The sequence below is a fragment of the Herpailurus yagouaroundi genome, unplaced genomic scaffold, assembly GCF_014898765.1.
Source record: "Herpailurus yagouaroundi ecotype Mexico unplaced genomic scaffold, PumYag 218, whole genome shotgun sequence".
In the NCBI taxonomy this organism is placed as follows: domain Eukaryota; kingdom Metazoa; phylum Chordata; class Mammalia; order Carnivora; family Felidae; genus Herpailurus; species Herpailurus yagouaroundi.
In genome coordinates this window covers 5,887,032-5,905,007 of record NW_024412449.1, presented here as the reverse complement: position 1 = coordinate 5,905,007, position 17,976 = coordinate 5,887,032, and the positions used below count along the sequence as shown (strand labels likewise).

Below are 17,976 nucleotides of genomic sequence, written 5' to 3'. Positions count from 1 at the left end.
GGCTGCCGCCTCACCAATCGTATACACCAGCTCCAAATGAACCCTTTCTTTTGCCAAGAATTTCTCATAGTATTCTCTGTAATCTTGTATCATGAGGTTTTTCTCTAAAGTTACTCTAGGTTTAATCTTCAGAGAAGATGCAGTGTTCTGTGCTAATTCAGCATCTTGGGAAGGAACAGAGCCTTTTGGAAGTGGCCTCTCCCTGGGTGGTTTTTGACAATTAACTCAAACAGATTTAAAGAACTGAGTGACACTGCTGTGTCAAAACTCCTTCCGGGACACCTGGGTGGCTCAGTCAGTTAAGTGTCTGACTTTGGCTCAGGTCATGATCTTGTGGTTCACGAGTTTGAGCCCTGCATTGGGCTCTGTGCTGACAGCTCAGAGCCTGGAATCTGCTTCAGATTCTGTGTCTCCCTCTCCCCCTACCCCTCTCCCACTTGCACTCTGTCTCTCTCTCTTAAAAGTAAATAAACATTTTTAAAAAATTAAACACACACACACACACACACACACACACACACACACACACTCCTTCCATTCCCATCTACTTATTTATGTAAGGTCCTTGGTGCCTGTATCTTTCAAAACTAAAACAACAATACACTTGGTGCTGAATGCTGTCTCTAACAGTAAGTAATATTCAATCATGGATGAATAAACAGTTTGGGGGAAAAATGCAGCTTTATCCATCCACTAAAGAGATACATTTCCAATATAATTTTACTTGTGATGCTTAATAATTTTAACAAATTATAATTATGTTCTCTTGATCAATTATGTATTAATAAACATAATGATAAATCATTGTTAAATAATTTTTAAACATTTAAAGGTTTAAAATTTTTAAAACTTAAAATCACAGGGAATAAAAACAAAGTATTAAGTATGTATTTGAACCTTTTTTTTGGAAAATGAGACAAATGATAGGATGATTAATAAAAACCTTTCAAGTAAAAATATATATGGATAAGATTCTGTGAAAGAAGTGGAATAGAAATACAAATTCAAAGGAAAGAATGAATAACCTAAAGTTTCTGTTATAAAAGAGTTCATAAGTTTTTACAAATGGATAAGAGGAATATCCTATACATGTAAAAAACAGTATTAGTTTTATTTTTGTCAATATTTGTAAAACATTATAGCCTTTGAAATTAAATTTATGATGAAAAATTTTTAACCTTGACCTACAAAGATCTTCAGAGATTCATAATTTTTAAATATTGTTGGAATCACTCAAGCATAAAAGTTTGAATATACAATTCCAAAAAATGTCTCATTCTTTTTCCAATCTACGAAACCAGCAATTCTCCTAGACTTTCTTTTTGTCTTACACCACTTTCCCAGTCACCTGAAAAAGTTTTGATTCCTTGTACTCTTTTACCTAACATTCATACTTATTTGAAAAATTGTGCTGATTTTCTTCCCAATGTCTGATTTTTCCCCTCCTCTCTGTTCCATTCTTTTTGCCCAAGTTCCGATCTTCATCATCTCACCCACATCCTATTTCGGTGCTCCCTGCTGCTTGCCCCAAGCAAACCATACCACGCGCTGTTGCCAGATTATTCTTCCTGAAGTTCTGTCTCGCCAGGAATCCATCTACCAGCCCACTAACTGATGGAGCTGGCCTGTGAGGAGTCTCAGACGCTTGGCTACTTGTCCCCGACCTGCTCCAGTGCCCATCCTGTTTCCATTCAGACCCTGATCCTCATTTTACCTCCCCATCAAGATCCTGCTTCTGCCTTTTAGCCAAGGTCCCTCAAGACCTTCAACTCAAATGTATTCCTAGGGCTTTTCCAGCTTCTTACTATCTCAGGCAGGACACTCCATTAGAATAGGCATTCTCCCCTCAGAATCTAGACCACAGACCTCATCCAAGTCCACCCAAACTACCCTACAAGGGTTAGAGGGACAAAGAAGAAACTCACATAGGTTCAGCTGTGATCAGGGTACTTCATTGCCTTCCATTAACAACCCATTGTCAAATAAGCTGAAAATAAAGTCTTCTCCAGGTAAGTCAAGGTCTAGAGCAAAACAGTTCTCACCTGCCTTCATGGCTTAATTTCCCCCTACTTCCCTACATGTCTTCTACGGTTCTAGAAAAACAGAATTACTACTATATTTCATATTCTCTGAACATAGTACACATTTTTTTCTGTCTCTATATCTTTGTAAAGTTCTTCCTATCTAGAATCCCCTTCCTTCTTACCATGACTGTAACATTAATTTCTACTTTCACCTATTCTTTCAGAGCCAGATCACATATTACCTTCACTTTAAATAGTTTCCATAATCTGCTAAAGGGAATATTAGCTCTCTTCTTAAAAATCTAGTACTACCACTACATTATATAGCACCACATTACTACATCGTATGTTTTATCTTACCATATTATATAATATTATACAGCACTATGTTGTATAGTACATAAAGAATACATGTTATTATATACTATGTGTAATATATACACATACATACACATTATTATATATTCATTCACTGCCTGTAGTTTTGTTTTAAACCCTTTACTAGGTTGCGGGCAACCTGTGGGCAGGGACTGTGCCAGACTCATCCCTGTGTCCTCCACAGCACATAGTAGTATTCAATAAATATTTATTGAATTATTAAGTGTATATCAATCATTGCATATTGAATAAATCCCCAAGGCTCCTGGCTCATGGGTTCCTTTGTAACATAATTTTCATAAAAACCTTCATTAAATAGGGCCTCAACATATTCACACACATAAGGTAATTCACAATTTAAGAATAACTAAATATAGTAAAATAAAGGTAAGAGTCTTAACATATTGGGATGAAAATATACAGTAGAGAAAAAATGCCCAACAATCAGGCATCAGAAAAGTTTCACTCTCTTAACGTAGAGTGTGTATGTTAAGGCTAAAGGTCAAAAGCTGATGACCAAAACCTGGATAACAGCTTGTAAATTAATGAACAAGGGTCTTGTTCACACACTAGAAAAAACATTTTAAAATTAGCCCCCACACTTTGATGACAAGTGCCTTCACAAAGTGTGACCATAAAGCAAAAGTACACTGTACTTTGTGGTAAATTACTCAAGGTGAGAGGCTGCATTCTATTTATCTTTGTACCCCTATAATGGCTGATGGATTAAAATCCAAAGATACTTGTTAAAATCAATAAAGACATTTAAATGACTGCTGTGCCATTTTTAAAAAGCCACCTTGCAAGACTGATGCACTACAACAATAATTTCCTTCATTTCAAAGAGTATACGTTGTTCTCAACTATCTATGACAGCAAGTTAAAACTTTTTTAGACTGGGATTCACGTCCTGTCACAATTTTCTTTCCTTTTTTAAAAGTTCATTTCCCACTTCTTTCCTTCAAGCATTTTATCTGCCAGTCAAATTGAACTTCCTTATTTTACACTTGCTTGCCTCTATACCTCTGGTCATTTGGCAATTTCTCATGTCATTTATTATTTTCTTCCCTGTATTGTATCTTACACATAGCTTGTCTCCCTTACCAGATTCTAAGTTCCTTATATCAGATTATCTATCCTTAATTATATTTTTATATATCTTTATATATCTTCAATTATATTTTATTACCTAGCCTAACATGGTAGAACCACACACACACACACACACACACACACACACACACACACTCGGTCAAAGGAATTACTGAATGTATGAAGAATACCAACAGGGCTCAAATCTGGAAACTACTTTATGACAAGCCATAGAATAAAATGTTTCCTTAAATTATAGCTGGGTTCTTAAATATAAGTAGGCATTAAAAATACCTTGGAAACGTGTTAAACATGCAAATTCTTGGTGTTAGTTATCAGAAGGGGGCTTGAAGGAATACCAAGTGGCAACTGTAATTACCTAATAAGAAGGAGTAAACTTCTGAACCACGTTGAGAGTAAAGAGAACAGAAAGGAAGAAAGAGACACAAGAGGATCCCAGGCACACTCCTGGCAGTAGGAGCCATCATCAAACTCTTCCTTTGTAGGAAAAGCATTTCTTGGCTGGTTTTCCTTACATCTAATCTTTGACTTTTGAAATCAGGATGACAAATGTATTTATTTTAAGTTCCATTCACTTAAATGTACATAGAGAAACCATGACTATTTTTCTCAGAATACTTTTCAGATATATACCATATTTCAAAATGCACAATACATACGCTGAACCATAAAAACTTTTTATCCAATAAAGCCCTTTGAAAAAAATGTCTCTACATGTTAGATATTGCAAAAGATAAGCTCTGCTTATAAAGCAGCCAGGTACTGAGAGAAGTAACGTATTCTTTTTAGATTATTTCAAACAGAGGATATGAATTATAGGAAGACTTCAAGTAGCTAAGAAGAAAAGAGTCTTTTTGCCTTTCAGAAGTTTATGAAATGCCCATATTCCAAACTTCATACACTGAACTCCTTAGGGTAGTCTGATATAGTACACGCTATCTGTCACTTCTCTACCCATTTGGCAAAGACTACATAGAGACAAATGTTACAGAGGCTCAAAAATGGAGACTTCTGGAAAAATGACCAAAGCCAGAAATAAAGTTGTACTAATTAGAAAACAAATAATTAAATGGCCAAACCCGAATGTTGTGTGATGCTGAAAAGAGATAGATTTCTAAGGCACACCATCTGTTTTACAGTTTTTGATTTTGCTGTACTACAAATCTACTCAGAACAGTTTTGCCATGATCTAGCTGCTAGCTCATTTGCACAATTACTTCAGGCCAGAAAAACTTATTGCACAGAAGCATTTCAGAGATCAACACATTCATAGAAGAGGGCAGACAGAAATCAGCTTTCAGTGAAGACTAGTTTCTGAGCCCTTGAAGGAAAAAAAAATATTATTCAAAAAAATGATTACAAATTGCCAAAGGAAAATGAGAGAATTGAAAGGAACAGTGACATCACTATAAATTTCTGATACATATCTAAACTGACCTGGGTCACCACCAACCCCTCTGTTGGCCAGTCTAATGGAAACTCATCTCGCCTTGACCTCTCAGCAGCATTTACCTGGGAGCTAAGCTCTCACTTTGCCAATCCTCTCACTTAACTTCTCTGGCACCACTCTCACGATTTTCTCCTCTTCTTACCTGCTATCCCTCCATAGCCCCCACTGCTAGCTGCTCCTCTTCTGAATGCTGTAGTGTCTCATGGCAGGGTGCTGGGGCCTCTTCTCTTTTCTATCTGTATCTTCTTACCAATTTATCTCTTCAGCCCGATGACTTTACATGGCATCTATATACTCATGATTCCCAAACTTCTATCTCCAGCTTGGACTTCCCCAGCTCCAGACTCACATACCCAATGATCTATTTAATATTTCCACCTGGATGCTAGGTGTCTCAAGCTTTGCACATCTAATATGGAACTCTTGAGTCACCATCCTCCCCGCAGGAAAAAAAAAATCTGGAAGTCATCCTTGACTCCTCCCTTAACCTCTTTCCTCATCTAATCCACCACCAAGTCCTGTCAATTATACCTAAAAAACATGTCACATGTATTTCTCTCCAACTCTATTGCTACCACCCTGTCCAAGCCACCATCACCTTGCGACAATACCACTGCAAGGTACATATATCATGTATCTCCAGTACCTAGCACAGTGTCTAGCAAATAATAGATGTATAATAATTTCTTCATAGATGAATACTGCTTAGCAATATTTCCTATGTGTATTTAGAAATCTCCAATCTCGGTTCTTAAAACATTTTCTGAAATACCTACAGGCTTGCTCATTTATTGAATCATTCACTCATTCAGCAATTATTAGTTGGTCTTAGGCTCAACAACATATTTTGCAGTGTCTTCAAGATGGCAGAAGTTTGTTTCCAGTTTTTATGAAAATCTCTGGAGATGGGCAGTCAAAGGCTGGCATGGCAGCTCTGTGAACTAAGAGCCCTGATTCCTTGCATCTTATTGCTTTGCCATCCTCAGTTTATGGATTCCACTTTATGGTCTAATGTGGCTAGTCAAACAAAGAAGATGGGTATGAGGAATGCCATACTCTTTCCATTTAAGGACATTTCCCAACAATTGCTCCTACTTCCCCCAACATGATAACTAACAAAAACTGGGGATGACTAGCAAAGAAGACCAGATAGCAACGTTTCCAGCTGCAAGTGAGGATCCTCATACCAGAGAATAAAAAGAGAATAAATATTAAGAGGTAAGTAGCTGTTTCTTCCAAGGTTCCTATTGTGACCAGGTAATGTTCTCAGTACAGAAATACAAAGCATGGCAAGATATAGGGTCTATGCTGAAGGCAGTTAGTCTAATGGGGGAAAGCAATATGCAAATGAATAATTACTCAAAATTTCAGGCCAGGTAACAGCCACTGTTAGGAGATCTTGGTTTTTCCAAGTCCCCAAAGATTCCTTCTATCCAAAGAGCTGAAAGAGAAGCGGACAGTTCCAGTGCTTTACGTCACTGAACTGTACAGACTGCTTCAATATTCCAGTTTTCATAACGGGCATTTCTCAGCTCTCTTCTACAGGACTTGATATGGCATGGAGCAAAGCAGAGTTCATTTAAACCTCTGTAAACATATAGAAACAACTGTGGTAATAGTTTTAATAATTTGAAAATATCCATTTGAGAAATGTGTTAAGGTTCAATAATTTCTTTTAACTTGTCATAAGATGAAACTAATTGACTATTTTAAGACTGTACATAAATGACAAGGCCAAATTAAAAAAAAAAAGCAATGATAGCACGTCAAAAAGAAAAAAAAAGCAGTAATACTATCACTTACTGTTATCCACTGGTTATCTAGAAGTTCCTTAGCTGTGATTCTGTGAGCAGGGTCTACTTTCATAAGTTGTTTCAACACACTTTTAGCTGCAAATAAGGGAAAATCCTGAAAATCTTATTTTAGCTACAATTAATACATTTTCCAGTTTATTTAGAATAAGGTCTATGTGACCTGAAGGAATGACTGCAATTATAAAATAAATATCATCAGTATAAATGGTTAATAAATAATGTTTCACAGGCCTACAGTGAGGTTTTATGGCCTGGATTAGCTGGTTTATGGTCTATAGTAAAAATGAGCTAGATGATTGGCAATTTCCTCTTCAATTTTTACTATATATTTTCTGTTTTTGTTGGAAGTTTTGACAACAACAATCACAGTGAAGAGATCACTATTTCTACAAGTAAATAGTGTTTATTTCTACGAGTAAATATAATGATTAAACAGATCTCGAGTATTTGAATTACTGGCCAAGTTTCTTATATTACATAGATTTCCTTCAGTAAATAATAACAGATCTATACTTACCGCAATCACTTATGGAATCCCAGATTGGATCTTCAAAATGTAGTTCTCCCTTTCTTATTAGCTCAAATAGCTTCTCTTCTGAGCTTGCCAAAAAGGGTGGTTCTCCACATAATCTACAACAAAGGCAATGATTTTGTTTAGATTTTTAAAAAATGATCAAAATGATGCTATTAAAAATTAAGTTTCCATAGGACTTGGAAATAGTGGTGCTTCAAATTTAAATAAAGGATAGCTAGAGGTGGGGATCTCTCTAGATGTACAAACAGGAGAAAAGGGTTTTTGCAAGATCAGTGCTAGGCCCTCTTTATAGACCTTGAAATCTCCAGATTAGCAAATGGCCCAAAGGTGTTCCAGATGGTGGAGAACTAAGCTTAAATAGGGCCAAAATACAGGAAGGCGTGAGATTTTAAGTACGCAAATAATAGTGGAGGTGAACTTCAACGTGAGAGAGGATAATGTAATGCTTTAAAGGACATAATTCAAACTGAAATTTGAGGAAAATATACTGAGTTTTCAGAGTCCAATGAGAGTTGTATCCATGGTAAAATACTACACAAATGTTAGTAAGAATAAACCAAGAAAAACCCTGGGCTGTACAGGCTCTGAGTCAAAGCCAAAAATACATTAAAATCACCACAACTCTTCAAAACTGGTATACAAAAGGAAGACAACCTGGATGAGGAAAGTCAGATGACGATGATTTGACCCTTCAGTCTAGAATGAAAGCCGAGTTACGTAATGATCAACATCAGTAAAAACCATTGGCAGTATATATAAAGTCAGCATGGCTTGTTGCACATTCTGTAATACAGGGACTATGTGTCTTCAGACTCTTTTCAAAGGAAGTACTGTACTAGATTTTACAAAGAGCACGGCAAGCCTATGCTTCAGTCAGTAATCCAGACCAAAACTATAAGAACTCGTGTAAAAGCTGAGTTCCAATTCTTCATAATATATTCTCAACAAATGTTACCCATCATCTTTACTGTCAGTCCCAACCTCTGAGTACAACCCTATAGACAACAACCAGATTTTGCCAATGACAACCAGACAGGAGCTGAACCTGGGCTCATCACAGAGGCAATACCATATGCCTGTTCTTCAACTCTCAGGATTATATTTTTCCACTTTGTTACTGAAAGAATAAAATGGCATAATTATATTACACTCCACAAATGCTAGTCTATTATGTCCATAAGTATAATGATCTCTAAGTTTCCCAGCAATTAGATTTTTACTTTGACTTTTAAAGTTATACTGTGGAGTTCTTTTAAAATCTTCACTATGATCATTTTTGAATAAATCTAAATTTGATAAATAATTCACATGATAAGGAGGATGGTGATGATGATTTTGTAGGGAAAAAAGTTGCTTTCATCCTTGTAGTTGATCAACCTAGGCTGGAAAAGAGAACTCTTCATTTATATAGCTTCTTGTTAAAAGACCAGTACTTATCAAGTTGTTCTACAGTCTCTTATTTTAATACTTTTTATTTCTCCAGCTCATTCTGACCCTCTCTCTCTGATTTTATTTGCCTATTGTTTAGTTTCAAAATGCAATAAAAAAAAGCTAGATAAATGGTCCTACGGACAATTACTATCTATTATAACAAGTACAGGACAGCAAGAGTCCAGCTCATTAAGTCTGTTAACAACCAGTGATATGCACATTCACCAATTTCTTAGCTGCCCCTGCATTGCCCGACTCGCATGCCACTATAGCTTAAGGGCTACTTTTTTAAAAATTCCACTTTTTTTCTGTCCTTTGCAATTTTACACAAAATGTATCTAATGGTTGGTCAATCAGCAGCATATGAAATTTTATGACAGCAATTTTCTGCTCATCCAGAAAAGGGAATCCAAGACATGAAAAATGCCTCTTGAAGCCTTTCTATTATTTTCTGTTGCCTTCATAGGAATCACAACAGCAGAGGATAGTACCCATGAAGAGTGTTTATGTTAATTTCACCTTGAGGAAGTACGTTATCATTGTCCAATTAAGCAGAAATGAATCAGGGGTAACTGATAAACAAGAAAATAACCCCCCTGGAGAAGGTAATATGTTTGTGCCCTTGGTGAAAGAAATTATCTATAAGAACACTGGCTCAGGCAAATTAATGAATAGGCACTGATTAGCTAAGTAAGAGTCTGGTGTAAAGAAAAAAATATGTCATTATGATGATATGCAGTCACGCTCTGAAGCAGAAAAATTCAAATTATATCTTTAAGAAGGAGAAAAATTTAAGATATGTAATACACTATCACTTTCTTTAACAACAAATTCAAACTAAGAAGGCAGCAAATACCACATGAATTGTGTAATAATAGATTACATATATTGTTTGACTTGTCTAGAAATTCTTACAAGTATAAAACACTAATTTAAAATAGTTGTATTTTTAATTAAAAACTAAGGCTCAGAATTTTTATGGTATGATTGTAATCAGCACAAAACAATGATCAAGAACTTTGTGAATATGTTTATACTTCATGCAATCTGAGCAGTGATGTGTGTTGACCATCTGAGTTACAGCTACAATCACATCTTCCAATTTCTGCTGCCTGTGTATTCCACTTCACAGAACTGTGAAAATGTAACTACTGTGATGTCAATATTTAGAAATGATCTGGAAGAGGTAGTACACAGTGAAATCTTCAATATGACCATAAAACTAATGTTGCATCAGCATAAAAATGTTCATACTCACCAAGAGGCAGAACAATGGCCACTAACTTTTCAGAACACCTCTTAGATAATTCGCTTTAATTCAATTTAACAAACATATATTGAGCACTGACTACATACCTACCATTGTACCAGATACTAGGGATGCAAAGATGAATAATAGAAGATCTCTTCCTTCATGGAATTTATAGTAAAGAAAACAAAAACAGAAAACAAAAACATACTCTAACAATTATATTCCAATAGTTTTAAAAAGTGCTATGAGAACACAGGAAAGTGAACACTTGCATCAAATGTACACATGTGCAAACTTTCCTGATGAAATGTATCGTTTTTCTTTCAGTGTTGTTGTTTTGCGTGTATTTTTGTATGTTGCCTTAACTCCTCTTTGGAGTGTAGGAATGTATATACATAATGAATGCAGTAGCTCTGCTGGGGTAGATGGTAGGAGTTAGGAAAACAGAAGGTGTTAATGTTTGAGCTGGAGGACCCAGGAGAAAGGTTAGTAGAGAAGTAAAAGAACATTCTAAGTAGAAGAAACTGCATGAGCAAAGACCCAGAGACATGTGATACACGGTATGTGAATCAGAAAGAGTGGCCTGAGTGGCTATAACATAGGGTAGGTGCATGGGAATGCACATCTAGCCCAAGACTGGAAAGACATTCTGGAGCCAGATCATGAAAAACTTGCCTTTATGCCGTGCTGGGATGCTCTGACATTTTTCTATAACAAGGGAGAATTATCAGAGGTCGTGAATCAGAAAAGTAGTGCCATCAGATTTGAAATTTAGAAAGTCCTGACAGCAATGTGAAGGATGAACTAGGGAGGGAGACCAGGGGCAGGAAGGACAGTCAGAAAGACAATGTAATATTCTAGAAGACGGATCATAAGGAGAAGTGATACCAGTGAAGAGAAACCAAAGAATTTCCTTTTCAAAGGAAAAATGAACAGGACATGGGGTTTGATTGACTCCTGAGAGTGAGAAAGAAACAGTGATGTTTTCGGTAGCAGTAAGAAGATCAGGAACTATGGAATACTCTCTGGATCCCGGGATGAACCTCTGTCTAGTTAGTGTCCACTCCTCACATATGCCCTGTTCATAGGACAGCTAAGTGCCAGGTACCAGTACCTGTCTCTACCTGATGAATCTCTTCAGAAAATACAAAGAAGCTTTCTGGTTTGTAGCAAAGGATCAGGGAGGTGTTAAGCAAGAGTTCACTCAGATCATGTCACGTATTCTAGCATTTATAGGTCAACGAAAAGCAAACCTGTATGTTATAAATTTATAGTATTAAAAAAATATCTAATGGATGTAGCCAACAACTAATAAGAGAGCTTTCAGAAGTATTTCCCAATTGTTTTTTCAGTCATTTTTTAAAACCTATATTGTTGAATCTTCATTTAAAATCTATATAATTCTACTGTTAGGGAGTATCCATTCATTTTAAACTTGTACCTTTAGCAGGCTACTTACAGAATGTACATTATGACACCTATGCTCCAAATGTCACACTGCTGGCTATAGTCGTGGGCATTGATAACTTCAGGGGCTGCCAAATAAGCAGAGATGAAATAATATTAATAATACAATAAATGAAGTTTAAATGCTTAAACACAAAGCATGAAAAATGTGCTGATGTGTTGTAATTTATTCCCCCACAGGGAAAAAGAGAACCAACAGCAGATGTTAAATGAATAATGTACAGGCCTTAACAATTGATGTCACTGTACCCTCACTCCTGTCATTTAGCTTCTAATGGAACGACGGCATAAACTGTGTAACTAAATGTACTACTCTTCGTTCCTTTGAAATTGTTAAGAAATGATTTTGCAAAGACTGTGTAAGTTATAGTAGAAGACAACAATACCTCAGTTCCTTTCCAAAAATAGAATTGAATACGTGCCTGAAGTGGATATAATTTAAAGCAAGCCCAATATGTGGAAATCTGGATTCACAGAGAAACTAAGATAAATGGTTATAAATCATTTTAGTAAAATAATAATAATAATAATAATAATGATAATAACAACAACAACACCACCAACAACACAGCACTCCTATGACAGGACACAAATTATTTTCCACACCTTCTAAATGAGAAAACTAAGGTGGCAAAGAAAGAGCTCCTACAACCTAACTTGATCAAAACGCCAACTAGGAAAAGGATCCAGGTACTCTGAGTCCCCAGTTCTGTGCTCCGTACTTTACAATGTGTTCACAATAGGGCTCCTTTAAACAAGCTTCTCAAAATAGTTGTTTTTCTTTCTTTTATTTTTTGTTTTCTTTTCTTTTTTCTTTTTCTTTTTTTCTTTTTTTTACTTGAAGGGAGCACAATTTAATGATTAGATTACTTTATAATGGCTGGCTTTTAAAATGGCTTTAAAAATGTCCCATATGATATTTCAGGAATAGTCTATTGTGCCTCTATGGTTAGGGATCAAATATCTTTCCTTAAGGAAAAAGAAAGAATGAAACAGTTATAAACAGAAAAATAAAATATAGCTGTATATATTTCAATAGAACTTTAATATTTACAAAATACTTTCATATAAATTATGTTATTTGTATAAATCATACTATGAATCTTGGGAGATGGGCATCTGGCTCACTTTGCCAGTGGGGAAACTAAGGTTCAGATATATGAAGTGACTTGCCTAAGGTTACACAGCTACAGAGTACCTCCCACATAAAAGGTGTTATTTTAGAAAAGTTTCATTCTCCCGCCCTGCCCCAGACCCTTCTTTTATAACTACTAAAAGCAAATGGAATTTCACTTCTTCTGCCTGTTGTCAAAGGAACTAAAAAGCAACAAAAAGGAACCAAAAAGTAAAGAGAAGAAAGAATGAATAAAGGTTCAACTATAGATAATTAACAAAACTGAGTAATTCATTTCCAAATCACTGAAAATTAATTAGTATTTTCCTTTAAGTAGCTACTTATATTCCTCAACTCTACTTAAACTCTTTATTTTTTTTTTTAATTTTTTTTTCAACGTTTTTATTTATTTTTGGGACAGAGAGAGACAGAGCATGAATGGGCGAGGGGCAGAGAGAGAGAGGGAGACACAGAATCGGAAACAGGCTCCAGGCTCCGAGCCATCAGCCCAGAGCCCGACGCGGGGCTCGAACTCACGGACCGCGAGGTCGTGACCTGGCTGAAGTCGGACGCTTAACCGACTGCGCCACCCAGGCGCCCCTCTACTTAAACTCTTTAAATACTGAATCATTAGAGTTCAAGTCGCTCTGTGGCTTTGAGTCAATGACAAGGGCAAGTCTGTGATTTGATTGCATGAAGGCCCTCCACACTGGGTGCCCCCACAAGGCAAGGGCCGGGATTCTGGGCCTTCATCTTTCAGAGCCATCTTAATTACCGGGGGCGTTTCCACATGCACTGCCATCACAGCGCTCACAGGGAGGCAGAGGCCAGAATGACGGTGCCAGGGAGCCATTTAGGAAGTCAGCAAAGCTCTACAAACCATCTGTCTTCTCTCTTGTTCTCTCACTTGTTATCAGTGTAGACAGCTAATAAGCAGGCATAAAACTCAGGGTGCTTGGATATATTTTCCCCATGTAACTACAGACCAGATGTCTTTTGCCAACAGGAGGATATGAACAGAATCTAAAGTAGCCTTTTCCCAAATAAGAGAGAACAGTTTCGAAACTTTATATATCAAGTAGGAAAAAAAAAAAAACAAAAAAAACAGAACTAAGTATACTCCTCAGCAATAGAAATGAATAATCCACTGACACGACATGGGTAAGTCTCAAAATCATGACACGGAACAGAAGACAGACACAAGAATGTACACTGATTCAATTTAAATAAAGTTCTAGGCAAGAAAACCTAAGATTTAGTGATAAAAATCATCAGTGGTTGCTGGGGTCTGGATGGGAGACTGACAGAGAGCAAGACAAAGGAATTTTCCAGGGCAAAAGCGATGTTCTATACCTTCATCGGGGCGGTGATTATATAAGCACATGTATTTGTCAAAATGCATTGAACTTTACACTTAAAATCTGTGCGTTTTATTGTACATACATTTTATTTCAACAAAGACGTTTTTAAAGAAATCTATAAAAGGTGCAAAAAGATTTGTCAAAGCTCTATCTTGGTGGATGACTTTAATAACTCTCTCTCTTAGAAGTCAACAGAAGCAAACAAAATTAAATTAATAATATGCAAAGTCTGAATCACAAAGGTATCACATTTGACTTTATAAATACACACACAGAGACATTTTTGTGGTCAACAAACCAGGAATATATATACTTTCTAAATATCCAATGCAACATTTGCAAAAACCAACTATGTGTTCAATCACAAAGAACAACTCCTACCTAGAAGCCAAAAACCTTTAAGTCACAATTGCTCAGGACAATGAAGAAAACCAGGCAGAAAAACCAAACGGCTAGGAAAACTAACACAAATTCACATGAACATCAAACATATCCCAACCACCTGGGAAACTCTAAAAGCATTTCTCAATGATTCTTGGATTAAAGACAAAAACTAAAATTATACACTATTAAAAAATGAACAATAGTTAGAAAACTGTATAGGAAAAGAAATGGTCAAAGAAATACTCAGGAAAATATGTAGAAAATAAGAACGCTGAACATAAATAAGCATTTAGCTTAGGAAGTTAAATAAACCAAAATAAAATATAAAGAAGGAATTCAGAAAGATAAAAACAGAAACTAATGAAAAAGCCAATCAAATAACATTAGACTTGAGCTGGTTCTTTGAAAGCCCAATAAATTGTCCTAACCACTAACAAATCTGATCAAGAAAAAAAATGATTAGTATTATTACAAGAGCTTAAATTGGGCACTAAGTGTCAGGTAATGTGCTAAGCACTTTACATATATTTTCTCTTTCAATTCTCATGTCAACCTGATAAGAAAGACATTATTATTACCATCCTAAATACATCCTCTCCCCTTCCCTGGTTTATTTTTCTTTCTTAGCACTTCTCTCTAACATCCCAGATAATACCAGACGTTTTACTTTTTTATTTTGTTTAATGTTTGCACCAGCATGACATTTTTTTCTATTTTGTTCACTGCTGTAGTCCCAGTACCCAGACCAGTTCTGACACAAAGCAGACCCTCAAAAATTGTTTGATAAATGGATGACATACTCCCCATTATACAGATGTAGACTGCAACAAAAGCAGTCAGGTTGTTTTGCCCAGGTGTAAGTGACAGAGCTGGAATCCCAAGTTAGGCCGGTGATGCAGGACATATTGCTAATCTGACATCATATGACCTTCTTAAAAAATATTAGGAATTATTAGGGGTATAGAACCACAGATACACTGGAGAATTACAAAACTGTAAGTGTGAGGTGCCTGGGTAGCTCAGTCGTCTAAGCATCCAACTTTGGCTCAGGTCATGATCTCGTGGTTCGCGGGTTCGAGCCCGGCACCGGGCTCCGTGCTGACAGCTCAGAGCCTGGAGCCTGCTTCAGATTCTATGTCTCCCTCTCTCTCTGCCCCTGCCCCACTAGTACTCTGTCTCTCTCCAAAATAAATAAACATAAAAAGATTTTTAATTAAAAACAAAATTATAAGTGAATATAATATGCACATTTATGCCAATAAATCTTAAAATCTCAACATAATGAACAATTTTCTATCAAAACAATTCAAGAAGGTGTGGAAAACACGAAGAACCCAGGATAAATTGAAAATATAATAGAAACTTAACCTACCAAACGGAATCAGGGCCAAAAAAATTTAAGGGGAAATATCATCAAACTATTAATGAATAGATAATTTCTGCTACTTTGTGGTTAATGAGCAGATCATTTTATTTTTTAAATGAGGCTAGCATAACCCTAACATCAAAAAAGACAAGGGCAGCACAAAAGAAAGCAAGCTACATTCAAAGCTCCTAAATAAAGTGGTGACGAGTTGAATAGAGCAGTATATTAAACCACCTGGAGTTTAATCCAAAGGTGCAAGGATAGCTCAGCATTTTAAAAACCAATTAATGCAATTAGTCTGCTAATAAATTTAAAGAGAAAAAATACATAATCATCTCCTAGGTACAGATTTGAATAGACATTTCATCGAAGATTATGAGTGACTCACAGCTACGTGAAAAGATGCTCACCCTCATTGGCCACTAGGAAAATTAAATTAGCAAATTAAAAAACCACAATGAGATACTACTCCACACCCACTACAATGACTATAATTACAAGGAAAGGTAATTATCAAGAGTGAGCAAGGACAAAAAGAAACTGGAACCCTCATACCCACATGCTAGTGGAAAGGTAAAATGCTATAGCCACTCTGAAAAACCACTTGGCAGTTTCTTGAAAAGTTAAACATAAATAATCCATGACCCAGCAACTTCACTCCTAGGTAGCGCCCAAAGAAAATGTGTCCACATGAAAATTTGGACCCAAAAGTTCATAGCAGCATTATTCATAATAGCCCCGAACTGGACACACTGCATGGCCATCAGCTAACAGATGAACAAAAGGTGGCATGTCCATGCAACAGACAACTGTTCAGAAACATAAAGGGACAGACTACGGCTACAACAGGAAGGTACTGCAAAGACATTATGCTTCAGTGAAAGAAGCCAGACATAAAAGACAACATATGGTATGACTCCGGTCAGACGAAATGTCCAGGAAAGGCAGATACAGACAGGAAAAAAGATTAGTGGTTACCTGGGGCTGGGATGGGAATGAGATTGAGTACAAATGGGCAGGAGGCAATTTTCTAGGATAGAATTACTCTAAAACTGGACTGTGGTGATGGTTGCACGAGTCTGCGAATGCAGGAAAAATCACTGAATGGTACACTTTTTATGGCATTTAAATTGTACTTCAGTAAAGCTGTTAAAAATCACACTTGGAAAAATGGTAAACTGTTGCTTTACAAAATATATTTAATCGGTACTCTTTATGATGTACCACTTGATGGCAATAAAAATGGATAAGAGATGGAAAGAAGCAAAACACACACATGATTTCAGCACGAATTCACAAAACCAATAATTAAGTTTGGGGTATGATTACCTAAGAGATATAAACACTCTAAGAAGAGTCCAGAAAACCAATAAAAACTATAATCTTTAAAGATAAGAACTGCTAGAAAAATGCTAAAACAATGAAATTATTTGACCTAGGAAAAGAAAAAGTAGCTTGATTACAGGGCCATTAAGTCAAATTACGGCAAAATCAGACTGCTCAGGTTTTTCTTTTTCTGCTTTTTTTTAAATTGAAGTATAGTTGACATACAACATTCTATTAGTTTCAGGTGTATAACATAGTGATTTAACATTTATATGTGTTACTAAATGATCACCACAATAAGTCTAGTCACCATCTATCACCACACAAAGTTATTACAATGTTATTGACTATATTCCCTATGCTGTACTTTACATACCCATGACTTAATTTATTTTATTACTGGAAGACTGTACCTCTTAATCCCCTTCACTTATTTTGCCCATCACCCCCAAAACTACCAGTGTGTTCTCTGTATCTACGAGTCTGTTTCCGTTTTGTTTTGTTTGTTCATTTGTTTTATTTTTTTAGATTCCACATTTAAGTGAAATCATATGGTATTTTCCTCTCTCTGTCTGACTTCTTTAACTTAGCATAATGCCCTCTGGGTCCATCTGTGTTGTTGCAAACGGCAAGATTTCATTCTTTTTCATGGCTGAGTAATTACACATACTCAAACATACCACATCTTTATCCATTCCTCTATCGATGACACTTAGGCTACTTACATAGCTTCGCTACTATAAATAATGCTGCAATGAACATGGAGGTGCACGTATCTTCCCAAGTCCGTGTCTTCGTTTTCTCCAGGTAAATACTCAGAAGTGCAATTATTGTATCACATGGCATTTCTATTTTTAATAACCTCCACACTGTTTTCCACAGTGGCTGCATCAATCTACATTCCCACCAACAGCATACAAGGCTTCCCTTTTCTCCACATCCTCGCCAATACTTACTTGTC

At 36.2% G+C, this 17,976-nt stretch overlaps 1 protein-coding gene across 5 annotated transcripts in view; it reads right to left on the bottom strand.

The window, feature by feature from the left end:
* The window catches only part of STK33 (serine/threonine kinase 33), a 175,400-nt gene that overhangs the window by 30,873 nt on the left and 126,551 nt on the right, over positions 1-17,976 (bottom strand). For all 5 annotated transcript variants that reach the window (XM_040456956.1, XM_040456958.1, XM_040456957.1 and 2 more), the window contains exons 9-11: positions 11,457-11,532; positions 7,297-7,409; positions 6,769-6,854 (exon numbers count right to left, since the gene is read on the bottom strand). In XM_040456956.1, the coding sequence (XP_040312890.1) occupies positions 6,769-6,854; positions 7,297-7,409; positions 11,457-11,532 (275 nt within the window). The remainder of the gene's footprint in view (positions 1-6,768; positions 6,855-7,296; positions 7,410-11,456; positions 11,533-17,976) is intronic.